The 19,692-nt window shown below is 37.2% G+C and overlaps 1 protein-coding gene across 1 annotated transcript in view; it reads right to left on the reverse strand.

Annotated features, from left to right (window-relative positions):
• PDE7B (phosphodiesterase 7B) overlaps positions 1–19,692 on the reverse strand; it is a gene marked incomplete at its 3' end in the record, with an annotated part of 632,720 nt that overhangs the window by 589,559 nt on the left and 23,469 nt on the right. Inside the window, exon 3 of the mRNA XM_082474733.1 lies at positions 19,082–19,113. Coding sequence (XP_082330859.1) covers positions 19,082–19,113 — 32 coding nt within the window. The remainder of the gene's footprint in view (positions 1–19,081; positions 19,114–19,692) is intronic.

Genomic DNA, 19,692 nt, shown 5'->3' on the forward strand with positions numbered 1-19,692 from the left:
TCTCTCAGTGATAACAAGTCAGCTGGAAGAAAAAATAATGATGAACCAAATGACCTAACCAATAAGGTAGACATGTTAATTTAAATCAAACTCAATGCACTTCTCAAGTGAACAAAAAACTTTTTTTTTTTTGAAATTGACTATATATTAGGCAACAAAAAACTAAGTTCCTGAAAGTAAAAATAATATAGATGATGTTTTCTACTACAACAAGCACGGAAATTAATCACAAAATTAGAAATATTAACTAACCTACTACATGCAAATTAAAATTTTTTTCTAGGGCTTCCCTGGTGGTGCAGTGGTTGAGAATCTGCCTGCCAATGCAGGGAACACGGGTTCGAGCCCTGGTCTGGGAGGATCCCACATGCCGCGGAGCAACTAGGCCTGTGAGCCACAGCTACTGAGCCTGCGCGTTTGGAGCCTGTGCTCCGCAACAAGAGAGGCCGCGATGGTGAGAGGCCCACGCACCGCGATGAAGAGTGACCCCCGCTTGCCACAACTAGAGAAAGCCCTCGCACAGAAACGAAGACCCAACACAGCCAAAAATAAATATAAAAATAAATAAATTAACTTTAAAAAATAAATTTTTTTTTCTAATATAATTTTTTTACCAAAGAAAAAAATTAAATTGAAATCACCAACTAAGAAACAGCGATAGTTCAAATACCACTTATCAGAGACAATAGGGTACAGCATGAGCAGAAATAAATTTATGTACTTAAAAACATACATCTAAATTATTAAGAATTGAAATAAATTCATAAGGTATTCAAATAAGAAAGTTGGGGAAAATAAAATAAGCAAAAGGAAACAATAAGAATGAAAACAGAAAATAATGAAATGGAAAATAGAATTAACAAATAAATAGAAGAGGTCAGTCTTTGGAAGAAAAAATAAATTTCACAAATTATTAGCTAAGCTAATAAAGAAATATGAGAGAAGGTGCAAATACATAAACAACAAATAAAATGGATGGCAGCGTTTAGCATAGGGTCTTGCACATAAAAGTGCTGAGTAAATATTTGCTGAATGATTAAAGGAATCAACTAGTGAAACTACCTCAGGCAAACATTTTTTAATTATTGTATTTCATTCAGTTCTCAGATGCACATTTTAACATCTTTGAAGTTGAGAATTTACTTGCTGTGATGATATCTCACAATAGCTGTGGGTGAATTTGGTTGTTATTTCTGGTGGCATGATAGGATAACTACAATCCCTACAAATCTCCCTCAACAACAAACATTTCAGAACCACTTTGGAAGAAATACAAGTTCTACTCATTGGCTGAGCACCTTCGACGGTCATCTTCTAGTAAGATAAATACAGTACCATTATCAAAACGTGCAGCATGGGTACCAGATACAACTTGGAAGAAACTCCCAGAGGCAATAGTAGAGTTTTGTTTTAGGAGGTGCTGTATCTTCATCTCTCAGTTGGCACAGAATACAGTGTTGTGGGGAAAAACATGACATCAGTGACTTTGCCTCAAAAAGTAAATCAGAAAAAGTCAGACATTGGATGCGAAGTTTCAGTAACTGTCTCTAGAACCTAAGTCCATTCCACCTCCAGTTTGTTTGATCCCTGTTGTAAAGTTCCTGATATGGTAACATAACATGCCTCCTAGGACAAGAACCCAAACTGTCTCTTCCATTCCTCTGACCCCAATTCTACAGCCATGCTCTAAGACCCGGCCCTGTGCCTGGTGCTCTGTATCCTCTGAATGGACCCTTGAAACCGACTGCCAGATCTCAGGATTTCCAAGTCATACCAGTCCTGTGTCTCCAAGGCTGAATTCCATTCTGCTGGTGGAATAGCCCGATGCGACTTTGATATCAATATATCAAACTGTTTTCTAGAATTATGACTGGAGATGATGGTATCCTTGGAGTACCAGTCCTAGCCAAACCTCCTCCATGATCTGAACTCCTCCATATTACACAAGACCCAATTCACTAGAAATCCTATGGCAAGACATGACTCTTGGCTCCAGCCAAACAAAACAGTAGGAAGGAATTCACACTTGGCATGACACCCACACATCAGGGGGCTGAGAAGAAGGCCCAGAAAAAAAGTATTAAAACCATTCGATTTTTCTAGGGCTATACACTGGTACTTAGGGTCCATATTTTGAGTATTTTAAATAGTAATCAAATGTTATGGTTTTAATATACATTTTTAGTCATTTTGAGAAGTTGAAACTAAAATAGTGGGCTACAGGAGCTGTAATTTTGATGGCAAACAAATAAATGGATGAATAAAATTGAACACTTTGGTAGCAATATGATCAGCATTTAATCACAAACAAACTCCATCCTGGAAGGAGGCCCAAACCTTAGCAGTAAGCTAAGATTTGCTGACAAGAGGTCTATAAAGGCTAATAAGCGTATGTTAATAAAGCAATGGTAACTATTGTTTGATTAATATAGGAATCATTAAAAACAGTATCAATATGACCTATTTACTTTTTTCTATGTAGGGATTGCCAATATGATTTCTACATTTTTAATGGGAAAAAATTTGATACAATTTTTTGCATGATATTTAGAAATGTCTATTACAATTTTAAATGGCCACACCCTTTGACTCGATAATTCTATCTCTAGAAATATATCCAGCAGAATATACTTGAGTAAGTGTATAAAGATGTATGTTCAATGACATTCACTGTAGCATTTCCTATAAAACTAAAATTTGGAAAAAGCCCAAATGGTCCTCAGTAAGGGATTGGTTAAACAAGTATGGTACACTCATTCAATGAACACTAGGCAGTCAGTAAAAGAGAATTAGTAGCTCTTTATGTACTAATATAAAAAGATGTCCAAAATGCACTTCAAAGTAAAAGAAAAGGAGGGCTAACTGCAGAAGAGTATGTACAGTCTGATTCCCATTTCTATTAAAAATACATATTCCTATATAGATATTTAAATATTTATCTATTACTGCTAAAACTGGTTCTTTCTGTGGAGCGATATAATAATAATTTTGTTTCCTGTGTTTTATAATGTAGTTTTTTACATTATATTATCACAACAATTAAAAAGAAGATTCATAAGTATTTTAAGATTCTGTTCCACATGCCTTTACTGCAGCATTTTCTTATAACTGAGGTCCCTGAAAAAGAAGACAACTGTGAGATGCTGCCAATGCAAGAACAATTCAGAAAATGTCACTCCGCTATTCAAACTCCCTGTTATGGGTTGAACTGTGTCCTCCAAAACTTCATATGTTGAAGTCTTAACTCCTAGTACCTCGGAATGTGAACTGATTCGGAAATAGGGTCATTGCAAGTGTAATTAAGTTAATTAGTTAAGTTAATATGAGGTCATTAAGCTGGGACCCAATCCAATACGATTGGTGTCTCTATGAAAAAGGGGAAATTTGGACACAGACACACGCACAGGGAGAATGTCATGTGAAGATGAAGAGAGATTAGGGTGATGCTTCTACAAGCCAAAGAATGCCAAAGATTGCCGACAAACCACCAGGACCTGGGTGGGATGCTTGGAACAGATTGTCTGTCAAGGCCCTCAGAAGAAATTCTGCCTCCAGATGTAGAAACTCTGTGTGAGTTTCAAGACTTTGGACTCAAGACCAAAGCATTAATTCTCTTTTTTTTTTTTTTAACATCTTTATTGGAGTATAATTGCTTTACAATGGTGTGTTAGTTTCTGCTTTATAACAAAGTGAATCAGCTATACATATATATATCCCCATATCTCCTCCCTCTTGCATCTCCCTCCCACCCTCCCTATCCCACCCCTCTAGGTGGTCACAAAGCACCGAGCTGATCTCCCTGTGCTATGCGGCTGCTTCCCACTAGCTATCTATTTTATGTTTGGTAGTGTATATATGTCAATGCCACTCTCTCACATCGTCCCAGCTTACACTTCCCACTCGCCGTGTCCTCAAGTCCATTCTCTACGTCTGCGTCTTTATTCCTGTCTTGCCCCTAGGTTCTTCAGAACCATGTTTCTTTTTCTTTTTTTAGATTCCATATATATGTGTTAGCATACGGTATTTGTTTTTCTCTTTCTGACTTACTTCACTCTGTATGACAGACTCTAGGTCCATCCACCTCACTACAAATAACTCAATTTCGTTTCTTTTTATGGCTGAGTAATATTCCGTTGTATATATGTCAAAGCATTAATTCTTACTGAATCTCCAGCTTGACAATTTACTCTACAGATTTGGGATTTGCCAGCCCCCAAAATCATATGACCCAATTCCTTAAACTCTCTCCCTCTCTCAATAGATAGATATAGATAGATGATAGATAGATAGATAGATAGATAGATAGATAGATAGATAGATAGATGATAGATAGATAGACAGATAGATAAAATACATATCTTAGTCTTTCTGTTTCTCTGGAGAACCCTAGTACAGCCTCTTCCCTCCCATCACACCAGTTCTGCTGAGTGGACTCAAACTCCATAATCGCCGTTGAAGACCTTTCCCTAGGCATTCATTGGTCTATACAATCTAGCCAGGTAGAAATAGCCCCTGCTTTCCCACGTCCATAGTTTTGTTTGCACATTGTTTCCACTCAGTACAAAACAATGATAGTATGTGAAATGAGCATGACAAATTGTGAAATATAATCGTGGTCTTGTTTTTGTGCTTTTAACAACCATAATATTGATCTCATGGAATTGTATTCTTTCCTTAAAAAGTCAGTAATGACGCACTCTGTTAAGACAATCTCCCTTTAAAATTTGCCTCAAATAGAAAAGAATTATCCAACTCTTCAGGTACTCCCCTCTTCTTTCCTCCTTTTTCAAAATGTCCAAGTGCTTCCTCTCATTCTGTAAACACCCTGCCATCCCACTAAACTTGCTCAAATCTTACGTCCTTTCCTGATTACCTCAACAGCAGGGTTTCTCAACCTTGGCATTATTGTTGACATTTGGGGCTAGAGAATTCTCTGTTGGAGGCAGGACACTCCTCTGCATTGTAGGATGTTTAGCAGCATCTCTAGCCTCTTCCCACTGGATTCTAATAGCACCTCTTCCCCCTTTCTCCAAAAATGTCTCCGGAAACTGTCAAATACCCTCGTGTGCAAAATAGCCCCTGGTTGAGAACTACTAACCCATAACACACACACTTTCCCTTGGGCCAGGATAACATCAAGGGCCTCCTTCTGCTTTGCCAGGGAAAAGCTTTTACCATAGCTCACTTTATCTATTTTCCCACCTCGCTTTTTTCTCAGGTGAAGGATGAGAAGAACAATATTAGAAAATGGAAGAGATTTTAGAAATAGAATCATTGCATTGTTCTTGTTTGGTTGAAGGAGAATTATTCAGCACAGCTGTTATGTTAATATTTCCACAAAACCTGCTATGTATTAGAGGAGGGATACAATTATATAAGATAAATGTGTTCTTGCTCTATTATTTCACTGGTTCTATGTTAAAGAAAATGAAAATCTCTCTCAAGAGCTTCTTAATGAAACCCAGTGATTCACTCTTTCTCAATGAAGAATAGACTCCATAATCAAATGAAGAAAAAGCAGTTCTTCAAAATGAACAACAGTACGTTGCAATGAAGCAAATCTACAACACGGAATACAAATAACCCGTTATAACACTTGCCTGCAGTTGGCAAAATGTAACTGTCATACTTGGGATGACTGAGAAGTGAAGTCAGCTCTGGATTTTCCACACTAATGGAGACGAATATATCTGACCTAGAAGGTCATCAATCTTCACCCATAAACTCAGGTGCATGAGAAATTGTTTTATTTGACTCAACCTAATTTCGACGTCAAACTCTGATGCTGCAGCAGGGGTAGAAGGCTGTGAAAATTCTATTCAATAAATTTAGGACTCTCCTATCTCACAACTCTACCCTGGAACTTTGCCACTTCCCTGGGTTTCTGCCAAAGCAGAGCTCATGGACCTGCCTGTACCATGGAGGGAGAGAAGGAGGAGTAGAAATGGAGGCCCAAGGGCTACAGTCGGTCTCCCCTCCCAGCATCCCCATACCAGACACTCTTGCCAGCTTCCCTGGAATCCACCCAGGCCTGCACATGGCTGTGCAGCCCATACATCACATCCTGCACATCCCAGGCCAGGGCAGGTGCAGGAAGCTTCTTGGGCCCAGCCACAGAACCCAAGAGAGATGCCCTAGCCAGGCCTCCAGGGGTTCAGAAGCCCTCTGTCTGGAGCCCACCCAAATGTATTGCTATCACATCCTCTCTGTTTGCATTTTCCCTTCCTTTACTATATATACCCTGGAGAATCTTTTCCTCTCCAGAAAGAAAAAGCAACACTTATCCACGATATTTCACTCAAACAATTTGTCTATACCCAGAGATCCACCATCATCTTAAAGATATGATCTTTTTGCCAGAAGTTTCCTGGATTTGTGGGGTTTTTTGGTTTCTCTGTTTTGTTTTTTGTTTTATTTTCTACCATGTTCAACCTTTCCCTAAGACAGAGAGAGGAAAGCAACTTTGCAGTTTAAATGGCAGGGTGTGGGATTAATAAGAGGGAAAAATCTATTTACATTTCTAAAAATATTATGAAGTCAAAATATTACATGTATTTATATTTTTATTTGATTATGAGTCTGTATTTGATAATGTCTGATATTTTGAACATTCAACTCAAACAGAATAATGGAACATATTACAAAGGTTTTCTCTCTTGAACACCTTCATGCATTTCATTTGAATTAAAAAGTACAGTAGTGCTGCTACTGTGTAAATAAAAATTGAAGAGTCTATATGAGATAACTCATATATTATATGGGTAATTCCAATAATAGGATATAAAAATCCTAAGTCCTGAAGTCCCCTGGTATTTATACCTAGGGAAGACACAGACGTGCTGCAAAGTGAAAGTTTTAGACTCTAATTGCCTTTCTCAAGCTTCTAGGATTTCTCCTACAACAGGACAAATTTAGGTCATAGAGGGCGCTATTAAGACAGAGTTCCCATCTTCTGCCAGGCGTCTGCTGTTTTCACCATAAGGCAAAGATCCTGGGAACTAATTTACCCTGTTCCCTACACACCTAAGGTAAAATTTCTTCCAAGCGACTTTATCACTTAAGTTTCTTTGGCTACAAGCAACAAAAACCAATTCTAGCTAATTTAAGATTTAAAAGAAGGTATTGACTCGCATAGCTGAAAACTCCAGAGCTGGAATGGTTTCAGACAAACTTGATTAGGACCCCATCCTTAGGGGACGCCTGTTGGCTCTCGACACCCACAGCTGCTCACCTGAGGCAGCAGAGGAGATAGCCAGCTTCCTCAATAGCCCATACAAAGGTCTAGATGTGTAATCCTGGGTCTTATGTTAACCCACGCACTGAATCATGGGACTACAATCATACACTGATAGTCTAGGGTAGGGGATAGCAAATGTTTTCTGTCAAGAGCCAGAGAGTAAATATTTTTGACTTAGCAGGTCATATGGTCTCTGTCACACCACTCAACTCTGCCCTTGTCCATGCATAAATGAATGATCATGGCTGTGTTACCATAAAACTTTATTTACAGACACCGAAATTAGAATTTTACATAATTTTCACATATCTGAAGATATTATTCTTCTGATTTTTTTTTTTTTTTTTTGCAACCATTTAGTGATGTAAAAACAATTCTTTGCTCACAGGTTTTTATAAAACAGGCAGCATGCAGAACTTGGCCCATGGGCAGTAGTTTGCCAACCTCTGCTCCGGGGAACCCACTTCACTTGAAGTGTGCAGACTGAGAATGAAAAACTGGGTCCCTCTAAGCAAATTAGGGTAATGAGTGTTGAGCAACAAACACAATATATCTTCACCAGAGCACCATTATGGTTCACAATTTTAAGCCAGGAGAGCTTGAGAAGTTGTTGCCCAGTGAACTCTTAGAATTCATCCAAAAGCTGGAAGCGTAATGAATGGCCCACCTCCAGTTCCTCACTGCTTCTCCTAAACCCCCATCACTCACCACTAGAGTTGTCCAGGAAGCAGAGCCCATCTAATTGTCTATTTTCTGTGGCATCAGCAAAACAAGCAAGTCGCCAATCAGGATAGCTCTGCACGTTCTGGATGTGGACCACGTGGTCAGTGCCCGGCTCTGACACCAGGAAATCATATGGTTTGGAGCTAATCCCCGTATCCTTTCATTTTATTCAACAAAGAGCTAGTTATTGATCGCCACCCATTGTTCTAGGCTCCAGGGATACACCAGAGAACAAAAGAGGAAAAATCCCTGCTCTCCTTGAGTTTATTAATTAATTAAAAGTAAATGGGGAAAACAGAAAAATAAAGCAAGAAAAGGAGTTCGGGAATGTTGGGTGTCATTTTAAATAGGTGGCCAAGGAAAGCCTTACTGCAAAGACAACATTCAAGCAAAGAATTGAAGGAGAAGAGCTTCCCAAATATCTGGGGGAAGAGTATTTTAAGTAACAAGACTAGCAAGTGCAAAGGCCCTGGAGCAGGAATATGACTGGCATTTAAGGAGGCAAGGATGGCAGGAGCAGAGTGAGTGAGGGGATAAGCAAGAGAAGATGAAGTCAGAGAAGTAGAAGGGGAGGGGCCACAAGTCACAGAGAGCCTTGGAGGCCACTGTACCAACTTTGATTTTTACTCTGAGTAGACGTGGCATGGAAGGGTTTTGAGTAGAGAAGACATGATCTGACTCATTCTCTTAAGAGATCATTTTGAGTGCTGTGTTGAGAATAGAGTTATGGGGGGAAGGGTTGGAAGCAGGGAGACAAGCTAGGAGACTATTGTAATAACCTAAGTGGCCCACTCTCAAGGAGAGAATATTCCACCAGTTGAACTACAAATCTGTCTTCAAAATAATAAGCCTCCATGTGCAACCTGTAATAGACTAAGGCATAACATAGCTTTGAAGAACAGATGCAAGCACAGTTAGCCCAGATATCCACTACCCCAAGCTGGATCCCATGTGAGCAGACATTATCAGAGGAGCCCCACTTGACGCCCCTGGCACTGCACACAAGGAGCTGAGAGAACAGTGCTAGAGAACCTGTTGTCTACTATTATCCTCAGCCTTTGCAAACCCACTCCTCTTTTCATTCTAGAATATGTCCACCTCACACTTTGGCTCGAATGTCTATGGCCAGCATTGTGTACACTCACTCAAGTTCCTCACTGAGCTGTGTTTCTCACTGCTGGGACTGAGCAAGGTTAACCAACAGGAATCATATTTGTGTCAAGAGGTAGCAGAGATGCCACCACTCATCTCATGATGGATGAGTGTCCACTTTCTTACCCAGCATACATATGCTCTCTTTGAGCTTAAGGACTCTGCACAAATACCCCGACACTAACCTTAGGCTATTTCCCTCACCTTGAAGAGCCCCTTACTCTGTGAAAAGGAGGAAATAGCGCCACTGCCTCTACCATTTCCAAACCACGACATGACAACCAGCTCAGCAGCACCACCGTGGGGCTGCCATGGGAAGTGCATATCTAAGGGCCTGAATGGGAAAGTTTTTTACGTCCAAAACACCCCAAAAACAGATTTGTTATCTTAGTGTGAGGGGGTTTCAAGATGATCAGAGATGTTTGGTGAATCCTAAGGCTCACAAGATAATGGCAGAAATTCATCCCCCATTTCTCCACAATATCTGCCCAAATAATAACTGCCTTCATCTAAAAGGGCAAAGGTTTGAATGACGCTTTACTTCCTCTGTGGCCTCATGGGCACTGAAGTTCACATTTACGGCTGACCAGTTGCTCATCTACCCTAACTCACTCTGACCCTAAGCCTGTGTTTTTAGAATAAGCTGCATAGTACCATCGCAGGGGGAGAGGGTAAAGAATTCCAATACCCATGCTTCTCCCCAGGCAGTTAACTCAGAATTTCTGTGAGTGCGACCCAGGCATCACTGGGGGTGATAACAATGTGCAGATAGGGTAGCTATCAAAACTAACGCTTACATTCCTTAAGTGGGACCAAACTCACTCAAGAAAAATCCAATAAGAGAGTAAACTTTGTCCCTGAACACAATTCAACAGAAAACTGGTCCCAGGCAAGGTCAGTTCTCCCTGTGGGCTTGGGAGCTGTTAGCTACCAAAGCCCCCTTGGAGGTATGGAGACACTTCCCTCTGCCTTTGCTCTGTAACACTGCAGCGAAGGCAAAGCTGTTAATCCAGCATCCTCTGCCTGCATTTCTACCCCCTCCCCCAAGAAAAAACTTGGTTCCATTTCTCCATCTGCTTCTTGACCAGCAGTCTTGTTGCCTTCACACTTGTAATTCCCTCTTCTCGGAATGCTCCCCTCTCTGCGCCTCACTTCACTCCACTGCCTTCTTCACCTGCCTAACTTCTGCTCAAGGCCATAAACCTTTCCCGATGATGACAGATGGTCTCCTATTTGCTCTAGAGCAGTCCCTGCTTCTTGCAATATAGTACTTAGCACACTGTGTTGGGCTGCTTTTCATCAAGTCTAAGACACCATCAATTATGAGATACACTATGATTTTAAGGAATGCTAAGGAACCAAAAAAGCTGTCAATAAAATTACGACAATGTTTTCTTATAACTTAGAATTTTCATTTCGTACCTATTGAAAGAATTCTTTTAGTGCAATTTTGAGATATATCAAATAGCCCAGGGTTTGTTAGTCTTTCTTATTTAACCAACTCATAGTCTCAGTTTTTCTTTAGTAGAACCACATGTCATAGAAAGTTAAGCAGTTGCTGTTCAAACTCAGCAGGAAGCTTCTGATATTGGTGTTGGACCCCTGAATGACAGTCCTGCATGATGAATGAATTGATCACATCAACTCCTTGTTCTGAAATTTATTCCATCTCTTCAAATGGATTAGGCAATTCTTCCTGCCTTTAGTTGAAGGGCTTGGCATGGAATACCAGTATTTCTCAGAATTTAATGTGCATATGAATCACCTGGGAATCTTCTTAAAATGCAGTTTCTGATTTTGTAAGTCTGGGATGCAGCCTGAGATTCTGCATTTTTCTTAAGTTCCCTGGTAATGCTGATGCTCTTGGTGAGGTAGCAAGCTGATAGGCAATTCTTTGCACATATCTCATTCACAACACCTTACATAACTAATTTAACTTGTATTTTCCATTTTTAGGATCCATCAAGCATTTCATTAATTTGCAAGGAAATAAGAAATGGGGATCATCGCTGCAATGATAATTACCTCACTGGTATCAAATAGACATCCACTGCAGGGTTTCTAGCCTTTCTGCACACACAATAACTTTTCATTCTAATGCTGCATTATAATGTAATTTTTTAAAGCACTTTAAATGGCAATTAGCTCAGCTCATGCAGTATCAACAATGTACATATCAATGTACATATCAATGAAGGAAAGACAACGTGAACAGCTGTGACCAAGTTTTCTCTTGCCTCCTTTCCCCGATTATACTGTGAGCTACTTGAATGCAAGGACTAGGAAAACCTTTGTCCTAAGGCACAGAACTCAGTGCCAGGCAGGAGATAAGTGCATGAGGCATTCATGCAGTCCTAATACTCTCCTAACAATGTTTGTCTGCGCTAGGAGTCAGTGATTCGTACTTATTTGTAATACACATATTTGAAATCTTGTCTGGCTGTGCCTACCCAGGGCTTACTGTGAGTAAGCTGGGACAATTAATGTGCCTTGTGAGCTAAGACTAGCCCAGGGTGGTGGAGTAGATGGGAGTGGTATTTAAAAAGCCTAACTGTGTGATTCTTTGAGATACTAGAACTATGATTTGCTTTTTCGTACATCGTGACTGGTTCACTCTCACTCTCCTGCCTAGCCTGTGCTTCATCTATCCTTTTTTTCTAGGTGATGGCTCAAGTCAAATAGAAATTCATATCCCTGTATTATTATTTACTTGGAGACTTTTAGTTCATGAGTATCTTGATACAAGTATATGAGCTTTGCATATTCCAAAAGGAAATGAGGGAAGAATTTATGTTAAGCATATTACAAAAGCATTTCATGAAACAGTGTGTTCATTAACACAGAAGTTTGAAATATACATTAAATAAAAATTGCCAAGGAAATCATTTAAAAAAATCTCAGTAAGTGAAGAATTTCATGATCTGAATTGTAACTCCCGAGCCAGGTTGCATAACAAGACAGCTATTCAAATAAGAAAAGCCCTTCACCCAAAGCAATCTTACTGAAATGGAAATGGACATTTTATATTCCAAAATACAGAATTTAAATAGAGTCATTATATTTCCCAGCTGGAAAGGACCAGAGAAATCATCTTGTCTAAATCCCTTTATGTTCATAGGGTTGGGATCTTTACAGGTCTTTTCATCCTTACAATTCTAATTTTCTTTATAATTTTAACACTCTTTATTCATATGAAAACATGAGAGTGTTCAAACACTTGATTCACAACAATAAAACTTTTCTTTTCATATACATTTAAATCACATTACTTTAAGTTAAATATTCCCCATTTAGAGAAGGGAACTGAAAAGATTGTTAGAGAAGGTTCTGCCTGTATCCCCAGCCCGGTATAATATAACACTTGTATAATATAACCCATTAAAAAATGCAACCAGTGACCCTAGCTAGGAAGATATACAGCCAATAATGTTACTATTCGAAAGTCCTAAGACAAACATTATTTCTTCTAAGATCTGGGGAATGGGGAAATCAAAGAAAGATCTCATTTTTATATTAGGGTTATATGCTTGTAAGGGTGGGGGGAAAATAGCCTCAAAAGTTAAGGTTACTTTTCTCTAAAACATAATTTTAAGTGTCTTTTTTAATATTCATGTTTGCTATGAAGAAAATAGAGGTTGTTCCTAAAAGAACGTTTTGTTTTAAACCAGTTTCTTTACAGGAATCTGACTGCTTGTCTAAAAATCCTCCCAAGAAGTAGTTAGATCTAGCAACTTTCCATCACTGAGAGTAATTTTAGTATTTCTTTATTCAATCTTCCCCAAGCAAATATTTCTTGAGTTCAGGCTTCTGTTAGATCTCCGTTCTATCATTCTGGTATGTGCAAGAATCTGGAATGTCAACCCAGGGACTTTAAAAGGGTCTAATTTATGGTAAGGGAGCTTAGTTATTGAGGTCAGAAGGGGCCTGGTTGTGTTTCCCTTTCTTTTCATGTTAGTCCCTCCTGTGGATCTCCACACAATGGACAGCCCATGCAATGGCAACAGCTGGCTACAAACCTCTGTTAGGTGCCTTGCCCCTAACTAAACCCTGCTTCTCAGTTACTTACCTTCATGTATAGCTGGAGCAGACTGGCAGATCTGCCTACTGAGTAGGCAGAAAGCCAGGAAACAAAATATTTTTCAATTCCTTTGCAGGAAGGACAAAAAGTAGAAAAATCACACTCCAAAAAAAAAACTGGAGCTTTGGTGACCTCTTGTGGGATAATTTATTAGTAGTCTATAATAAAACAGTTACAGAATGGAATCTGAGACAAGTTTTCTCTGTAGGTCTAGTACACTGATGGGCCTGCTGAGACCCAGTGGGCCTGTTACAACCTAGAACTGCCTATACATACATAAAATTATCAATAAAGTGTTAATAATTGCATTAGGTTATATGTTCAAGAGAGCTTATCTGTATATACACATCGGGGGTGATTTTTAAAAAGTATTAAAAGTATTAAGACATCTTTGAAACTTCTATCCATAGGATAGGAAGGAACCTTCCAACCACCTATCAAATATTTGACATTCTTCTGCAAGAGATCCAATCACAAGGGAGTTTGGGAAGAGATTATGAATAAATTAAAGCTAAACTATCAGGCATAGTATAAGTGCTCAATAAATGAATTCATAAAAAAAATAAATAAAACGAATCAGCTTCGTTTTATTTACTTAATAGTTAACATTAATATCATTAGGTCTACAATGAAAATGACTTGGGACATCTTCTGGCTAGATTCCTGATATATTTATGGTTGTTGGAAAGTAGAACAAATTATCCATTGCTATCATATATGAGGATAGGATTCTAGGCTCAATGAACCAGGGTCCTAACCAGAAACATAATCACTATGGTAATTCTTCTGCCTTTTGTGATTAACAAATACATGCAAAATTTGAAGAATAAGTCAAATTTGGTTTTTCTTAATTTGGTTTTTCAAATTTGGTTTATTAATTCCAATTAATATTTAACCTATTTGTTAACTTTATGAGGTTGGTAAGTTAAAAAAACAATTACTGTTAATAAAGAAATTGGCTTTCAGAATTTCAAAATTCTGCTTTTCTTCTGAGTTTATTTTTCAGTTTCCTATTATTAAAGTCTTTTTCTTGTTTTTCATATTTAGAGATTTTAATGTAATATAACCACATGCTAGGAGCAAGAAGCATTATTGTTATTTTGTAGTCCTATTCTACATATTCTGCATCATTTGTATAGATTTGCATGCTGTAATATGGTACCTGGTAAAAAATACATGGTAATACATGGTAAATATTGACAGTATGAATTAATAATTTTATATTTTAAAAACTTAACTGGATTTGCACTAAGAGAAATTTGTCTCAATTGGTCATTTTGGCAGAAAATATAGTTGCAGTGAAAAAAATGCATCTTGATTGTTTGGTAAGAGTTTTTTAAATAAGAGAATTTGTACCCATATAAAGAGTAGACAGGAGAACAAGTAAGCTTGCTAAAAACATCTGCAAATAGTAAGTAAGAAAAATAACTCCCTGTTTAGTACTGTAGCATTAAAATGAAACATGCATATTATATCTCTTTTAGTACCTTTTGTTCCTTTCACTCCTCTTCATCACCTATATGATAAATTACTTCATTCATAGAGACCATTGTTAGAAGCAAAAAATAGATTTCTGTGGTTCATTGAAATTAGAGTTGGATAATATTGATTACATCATCTGATCCAATCCCTACTAAAGTAAATCAGTATTCCTTCTACATCAAGGGTATGACAATTTGCTATCTGATGATTCTGGACACCTCAAGTGTGACAATTGACGGAGAATATTAACTCATTGTCCTACACTTAGAAAAATATTAGAATATTACCTGAAAAGTAAAATAATTAAAAGTGAATTAAATTAAAACATCAAGCAACCAGATCTAGGATTGTGATGGCTTAAGCAGGGCCACTTGGACTTTTATCACTGGCATTTCATCAGAATATCTCAATTTTTCATATACTCTGGAATATCACTTTTCAGAATTCTCTCTCAAGAGTGTTTCCTTAAGAATCAGATTTTTTTGTAAATTCTTAATTGAAAAATCTAAAATATACCTAAAGTATATTAACAAGTTTTCCTCCGTTTATACTTAATTCTAAAGCTGTTTGTTTAAGAGATTGTGCCTTGAACACAAGCCATTAGAAACTACCCATAAAATAATATTTTCTATTTAAAAAAAACTTATTTCAACCTTGGAAGTCAGGGTATGTTAATAATTTATAGCTAGATTTTATAATTAAGATGTAAGAAGAATAATTTGAGAAGTTAGTAATTGCTTTTCCTTTGCTTGGAGCACTTATCTTGGTTTACATAAGCATAATAATTTTAATATCCTAATATTAATATTCATAAACCATTTAAAATTATTTTAATTTTTAAGGATCTAAACTTCCAAAATTAAAAAAATAATCAGCAGATTCCACCACCTAAATATAATTATCTTCATACTTGCATATTACCTTTTAGTTCTTATCCAAAGACTGTCCTCCTTTTACATAGTTGCAATGCTAGCATAGACACATCCCACTTCAAATAATTTATTTTTATTTCCATATTTTCTACAGTCTTAAGTCTCACTGTAGAGACAAATAATATTTTATCATGTAGATATAACATCATTTATTAATCATTTGCTTTATGGTTATATAAGCTGCTTGTAATTTATTTTCTGTTGAATATGAGGCTGCTATGAGCGTCTTTATAGTTTTTGGAGGGCTTTACTGTTACCAATTGTTCGTGCTATATCTCTTCTGAAATTGTTTAGGAGCTGTCAGGGTCATAGCAAAAAAGGTGATGGCATACTCCAAAGGTTTTTACTCAAGAGAGTTTAATGAAAGGACTATTTACCAGCGTGTGGGCAGGATTAAGTGTACCAACAAGAAAAGGTGAAGTACACAGAAGCCAGCAAAAGCGAGACACCATTACAAACACATTAAAACTGAAGTGCAAAGATAGGGAGTCTTGTAAGAGGTGGAACTGTAGACAAAGGGATGCCCAAAGACAGCTATGGAACACAGCCATTACTAGAACTGTGGTGAAGGTTGGAAAGGAGGGATAAACACTGCTCCCTCTCTCTCCTTCTGCTTTCCCATCTCCTGCTTTGCCACCTACCAGCTGAACTCAACTGGAACCCAGGAAGGTGGGGGGTGTGGGAAGAGAGGGTGCCTGGTGATGCAGCCTATAGAGATCAGCTTCCTGGGGCACAGAGAATGTATCTGCATGAGGAGGTGGGATGATAGACAGAAAACACTAGTACAGAAGACCTATATTTTATTAATTCAAAAATTGAGTCAGAACAATATCTACATATTTAAAATTTCAAAAGTTTCTCAGCACCTTCTGTGCCCTTTTCTGCTTTATTTTACTCCATAGCACTTGTCATGCTTTAACATATTTTATAATGTATTACTTTTTTGTTCTAACAACTCTCTCATAAGAAAGTAAGCTCTTTGAAGGCAGAATTTTGTTTTTTCTCCACTGCTGTGACCTTAATATGTATTTGAATGAATGAGTATATTAAGGATGCCTAGTGAACCAAAGAAGAAATCTTCATATAGGATTCTTTAAAAATATAGATAACTGTAAAGGTAAGAGACTCACTCAATGTTTAAAAGTTATAATATGGTTTTTCCAAAGTAAAGCCCTTCTATTTAAGCCCTTTTCAAATATTCTATAATATTCACAATAAATAGATGCACTCAAATTTAACACAACATGTAAAAATATTTCTAACAATGCATATTTACTAATATGCATTAGTAAAATGAACAGAGTGCTTTCGTATTTAAAATTAATGCCATTAATATAATGTAATGCCAAAAATAATTAATATTAAAATAAATAAATGCTTTATGCAAGTTGATTGTCCTATAGAATGGCATATCTCTGAACTGAAAATTAAGACACATGAATCACATTTTTAATGCTATTGCTTTTCTGTGTAAGCTTAGATCTTCTGTTTACCTGTGTTCTTCATTTAAGGTTAAAGTTTTGAGAGACTAATGGTCCCAGTGTAAAGCAGATGTTTAATGCATATCCAGTCCCTACTATGTGCCAAATACTGTAGCAGAAGCATCACATACAAATTGTGGCAGACTGATATTAACTAATGTGTTTCCCATTTCACCCTCACCTCCACCTCACCCCCAGACACTAGAATTTAAGCTCCATAAAAACGTAGACCTTATCTTTCTTGGTCCCATTGTATCGCCAGCTGCTTCCGTAGCACATGGCACATGGTAGGTGCTCAATAACTGTTTGTTTGATGAAAGTTTGCACTCCTTGGCAGCAAAACTATACCAGGTAATTTATAGGCCATTTTGTTTATATCAGAATAGCAAATGACTTTGTGATTAAATCAATAATAATATAGTCAGTCTAATATATTGGACAAAGTGAGAGAGTGGCATGGACATATATACACTACCAAACGTAAAACAGATAGCTAGTGGGAAGCAGCCGCATAGCACAGGGAGATCAGCTCGGTGCTTTGTGACCATCTAGAGGGGTGGGATAGGGAGGGTGGGAGGGAGGGAGATGCAAGAGGGAAGAGATGTGGGGACATATGTATACGTATAACTGATTCACTTTGTTATAAAGCAGAAACTAACACACCATTGTAAAGCAATTATACTCTAATAAAGATGTTAAAAAAATAAATAAATAAAATAAAATAAAATACATTAGGCAATAACCGAATGAACCAATCACATTGGTGACTCTGTTTAACCCTTAAAAAGTAAAAAAATAATAACTATTACTATATATGAGTATTATTCTCACTACATTTTTATTGACATTCCTTCTACCAAACATGTGTAGATCCCTACTGTGCCCAAGGCAAGTGATGAATATAAAGGTTTACCAAGAGATGGTCTTTCCCTTCAATGAGCTTATGAGTTAACAAAGATGAGACATACTTGTGTAAGAGAGACACAAGCAAGATGCTATTGGAACAGAGGAAGCTGAGTGAGATTACCCAGCTCAGGATCCCCAGCTCTCCACATGTTAGCTGTTTGTCCTTAGGCAGGCATGCTACTCTTCTTTGCAGCAACAGCTTCAGCAACATTAAAATAAGGATAACAATAGCACATACTTCATAGGGCTCTTGTGCGAATTAAATGAAATAAGGTATATAATGTGCTTTTTAGCAAAATACCAAACATATAGCGAGGACTCGCTAAATGCCAATTGTTAGTGCTTCAGTTCCTATCAAAGTATTCTTTGACTTAATTAACTTTATGAAGTTTATTTTATGTAAAGTCGATGAAACATTTGCTGTTATTACTTCTGATAATTGATAATTACAATCCATTCTTATTTAACTAATTAGTTTGATTGGACCAAATGTAACCTGCATCTGAACTTCACAGTATGCCTCAACAAAGAAGAAAATTATTACTCATTAATTAACATTATTGAGTAAAAAGTGATTATGTGGGAATGGATAGCTTTCTCAAGTAACTTCTCATCCACTGAATTATGGGGAAAGCAAGGCTTTTATTAAAAATGGAGAATTGTTCATAAAACTAGGAACCTTTGCTAATCTGTGGAAATTAACCATGAGAGTTTAGCTCACTAATCTGCATAAATGTCTATTTTGTAGTACTATTTTCCATTTACTTGCTTCTGGCACTTTTCAAGACCAAATGCCTTCCTCTGCAAGGTAACTATGCTTCGATCTATAAAACATTGTCTTTAACCATAAATGTCTAGGTCAGAAAGCCTTATAGAGCAAAATACTGTAGGAAATACGTCGGAATAGTGTAAGAATTATATAAAACTTGGATCATTTATTAGTACTTCAGCAAGATTTTTTTCCTGGAAAGTAACAGTCATGTAGGTTTTTATGTTCACAGATATAACATTTCAAGTACAAAATCAAAAGATTGATATTTCTAATTCAGGTATTGTCACATAGATATGTAAAATCATTAAAGAGACTTACCTGGTGCATCCCATATTTCAATCTGTTTTCCACTAATAACTATTTGAGAAACAAAAACCAAAGAGTCCTAATTATTCGAGCAATTAAATTCAACATTAGAGGCTTTCTGAAAGAAGTTTGATAGTGACACAATTAGCCTGTTTTTCATCCTATACACACACGAAAGTTTTGTCTCTCCATTTATCTTTATTACAGCAAGAGTATTAGAAAATGTAAATATGTGTTAAAACTGCTAAAACTCTGGAACGACATTTTTAATCTAAAAAGTCAGAGCTGATTTATTTGACATCATTTGACAGAAATGGTACATCAAAAAGAAGTAAAATATTATGAGATTTTTGTTGCAAGTAGGGTTCACGTATACTTTCAAAGGAAGAGAATAGGAAAAGTGAGCATCTTTAAATGTCTTCAAGATTAATGGTAAGACACTCTGAATTGACCTTGTCACAAAATAGCAGAGGAATGTGTAACTCAATTACAGTCTTCACATACATATGTTATGGTTTTTAGAGACAGTTTTCACTTCAGCTATTTATTCAGATAGTAGTATACTCCCTGAAATAAATGTTTTATTTCATCATCAGATTTAAGCACACAGCTGTAGCATGTTG

The sequence above is a fragment of the Balaenoptera physalus genome, assembly GCF_965194825.1.
Source record: "Balaenoptera physalus genome assembly, chromosome: 9".
Taxonomy (NCBI): Eukaryota; Metazoa; Chordata; class Mammalia; order Artiodactyla; family Balaenopteridae; genus Balaenoptera; species Balaenoptera physalus.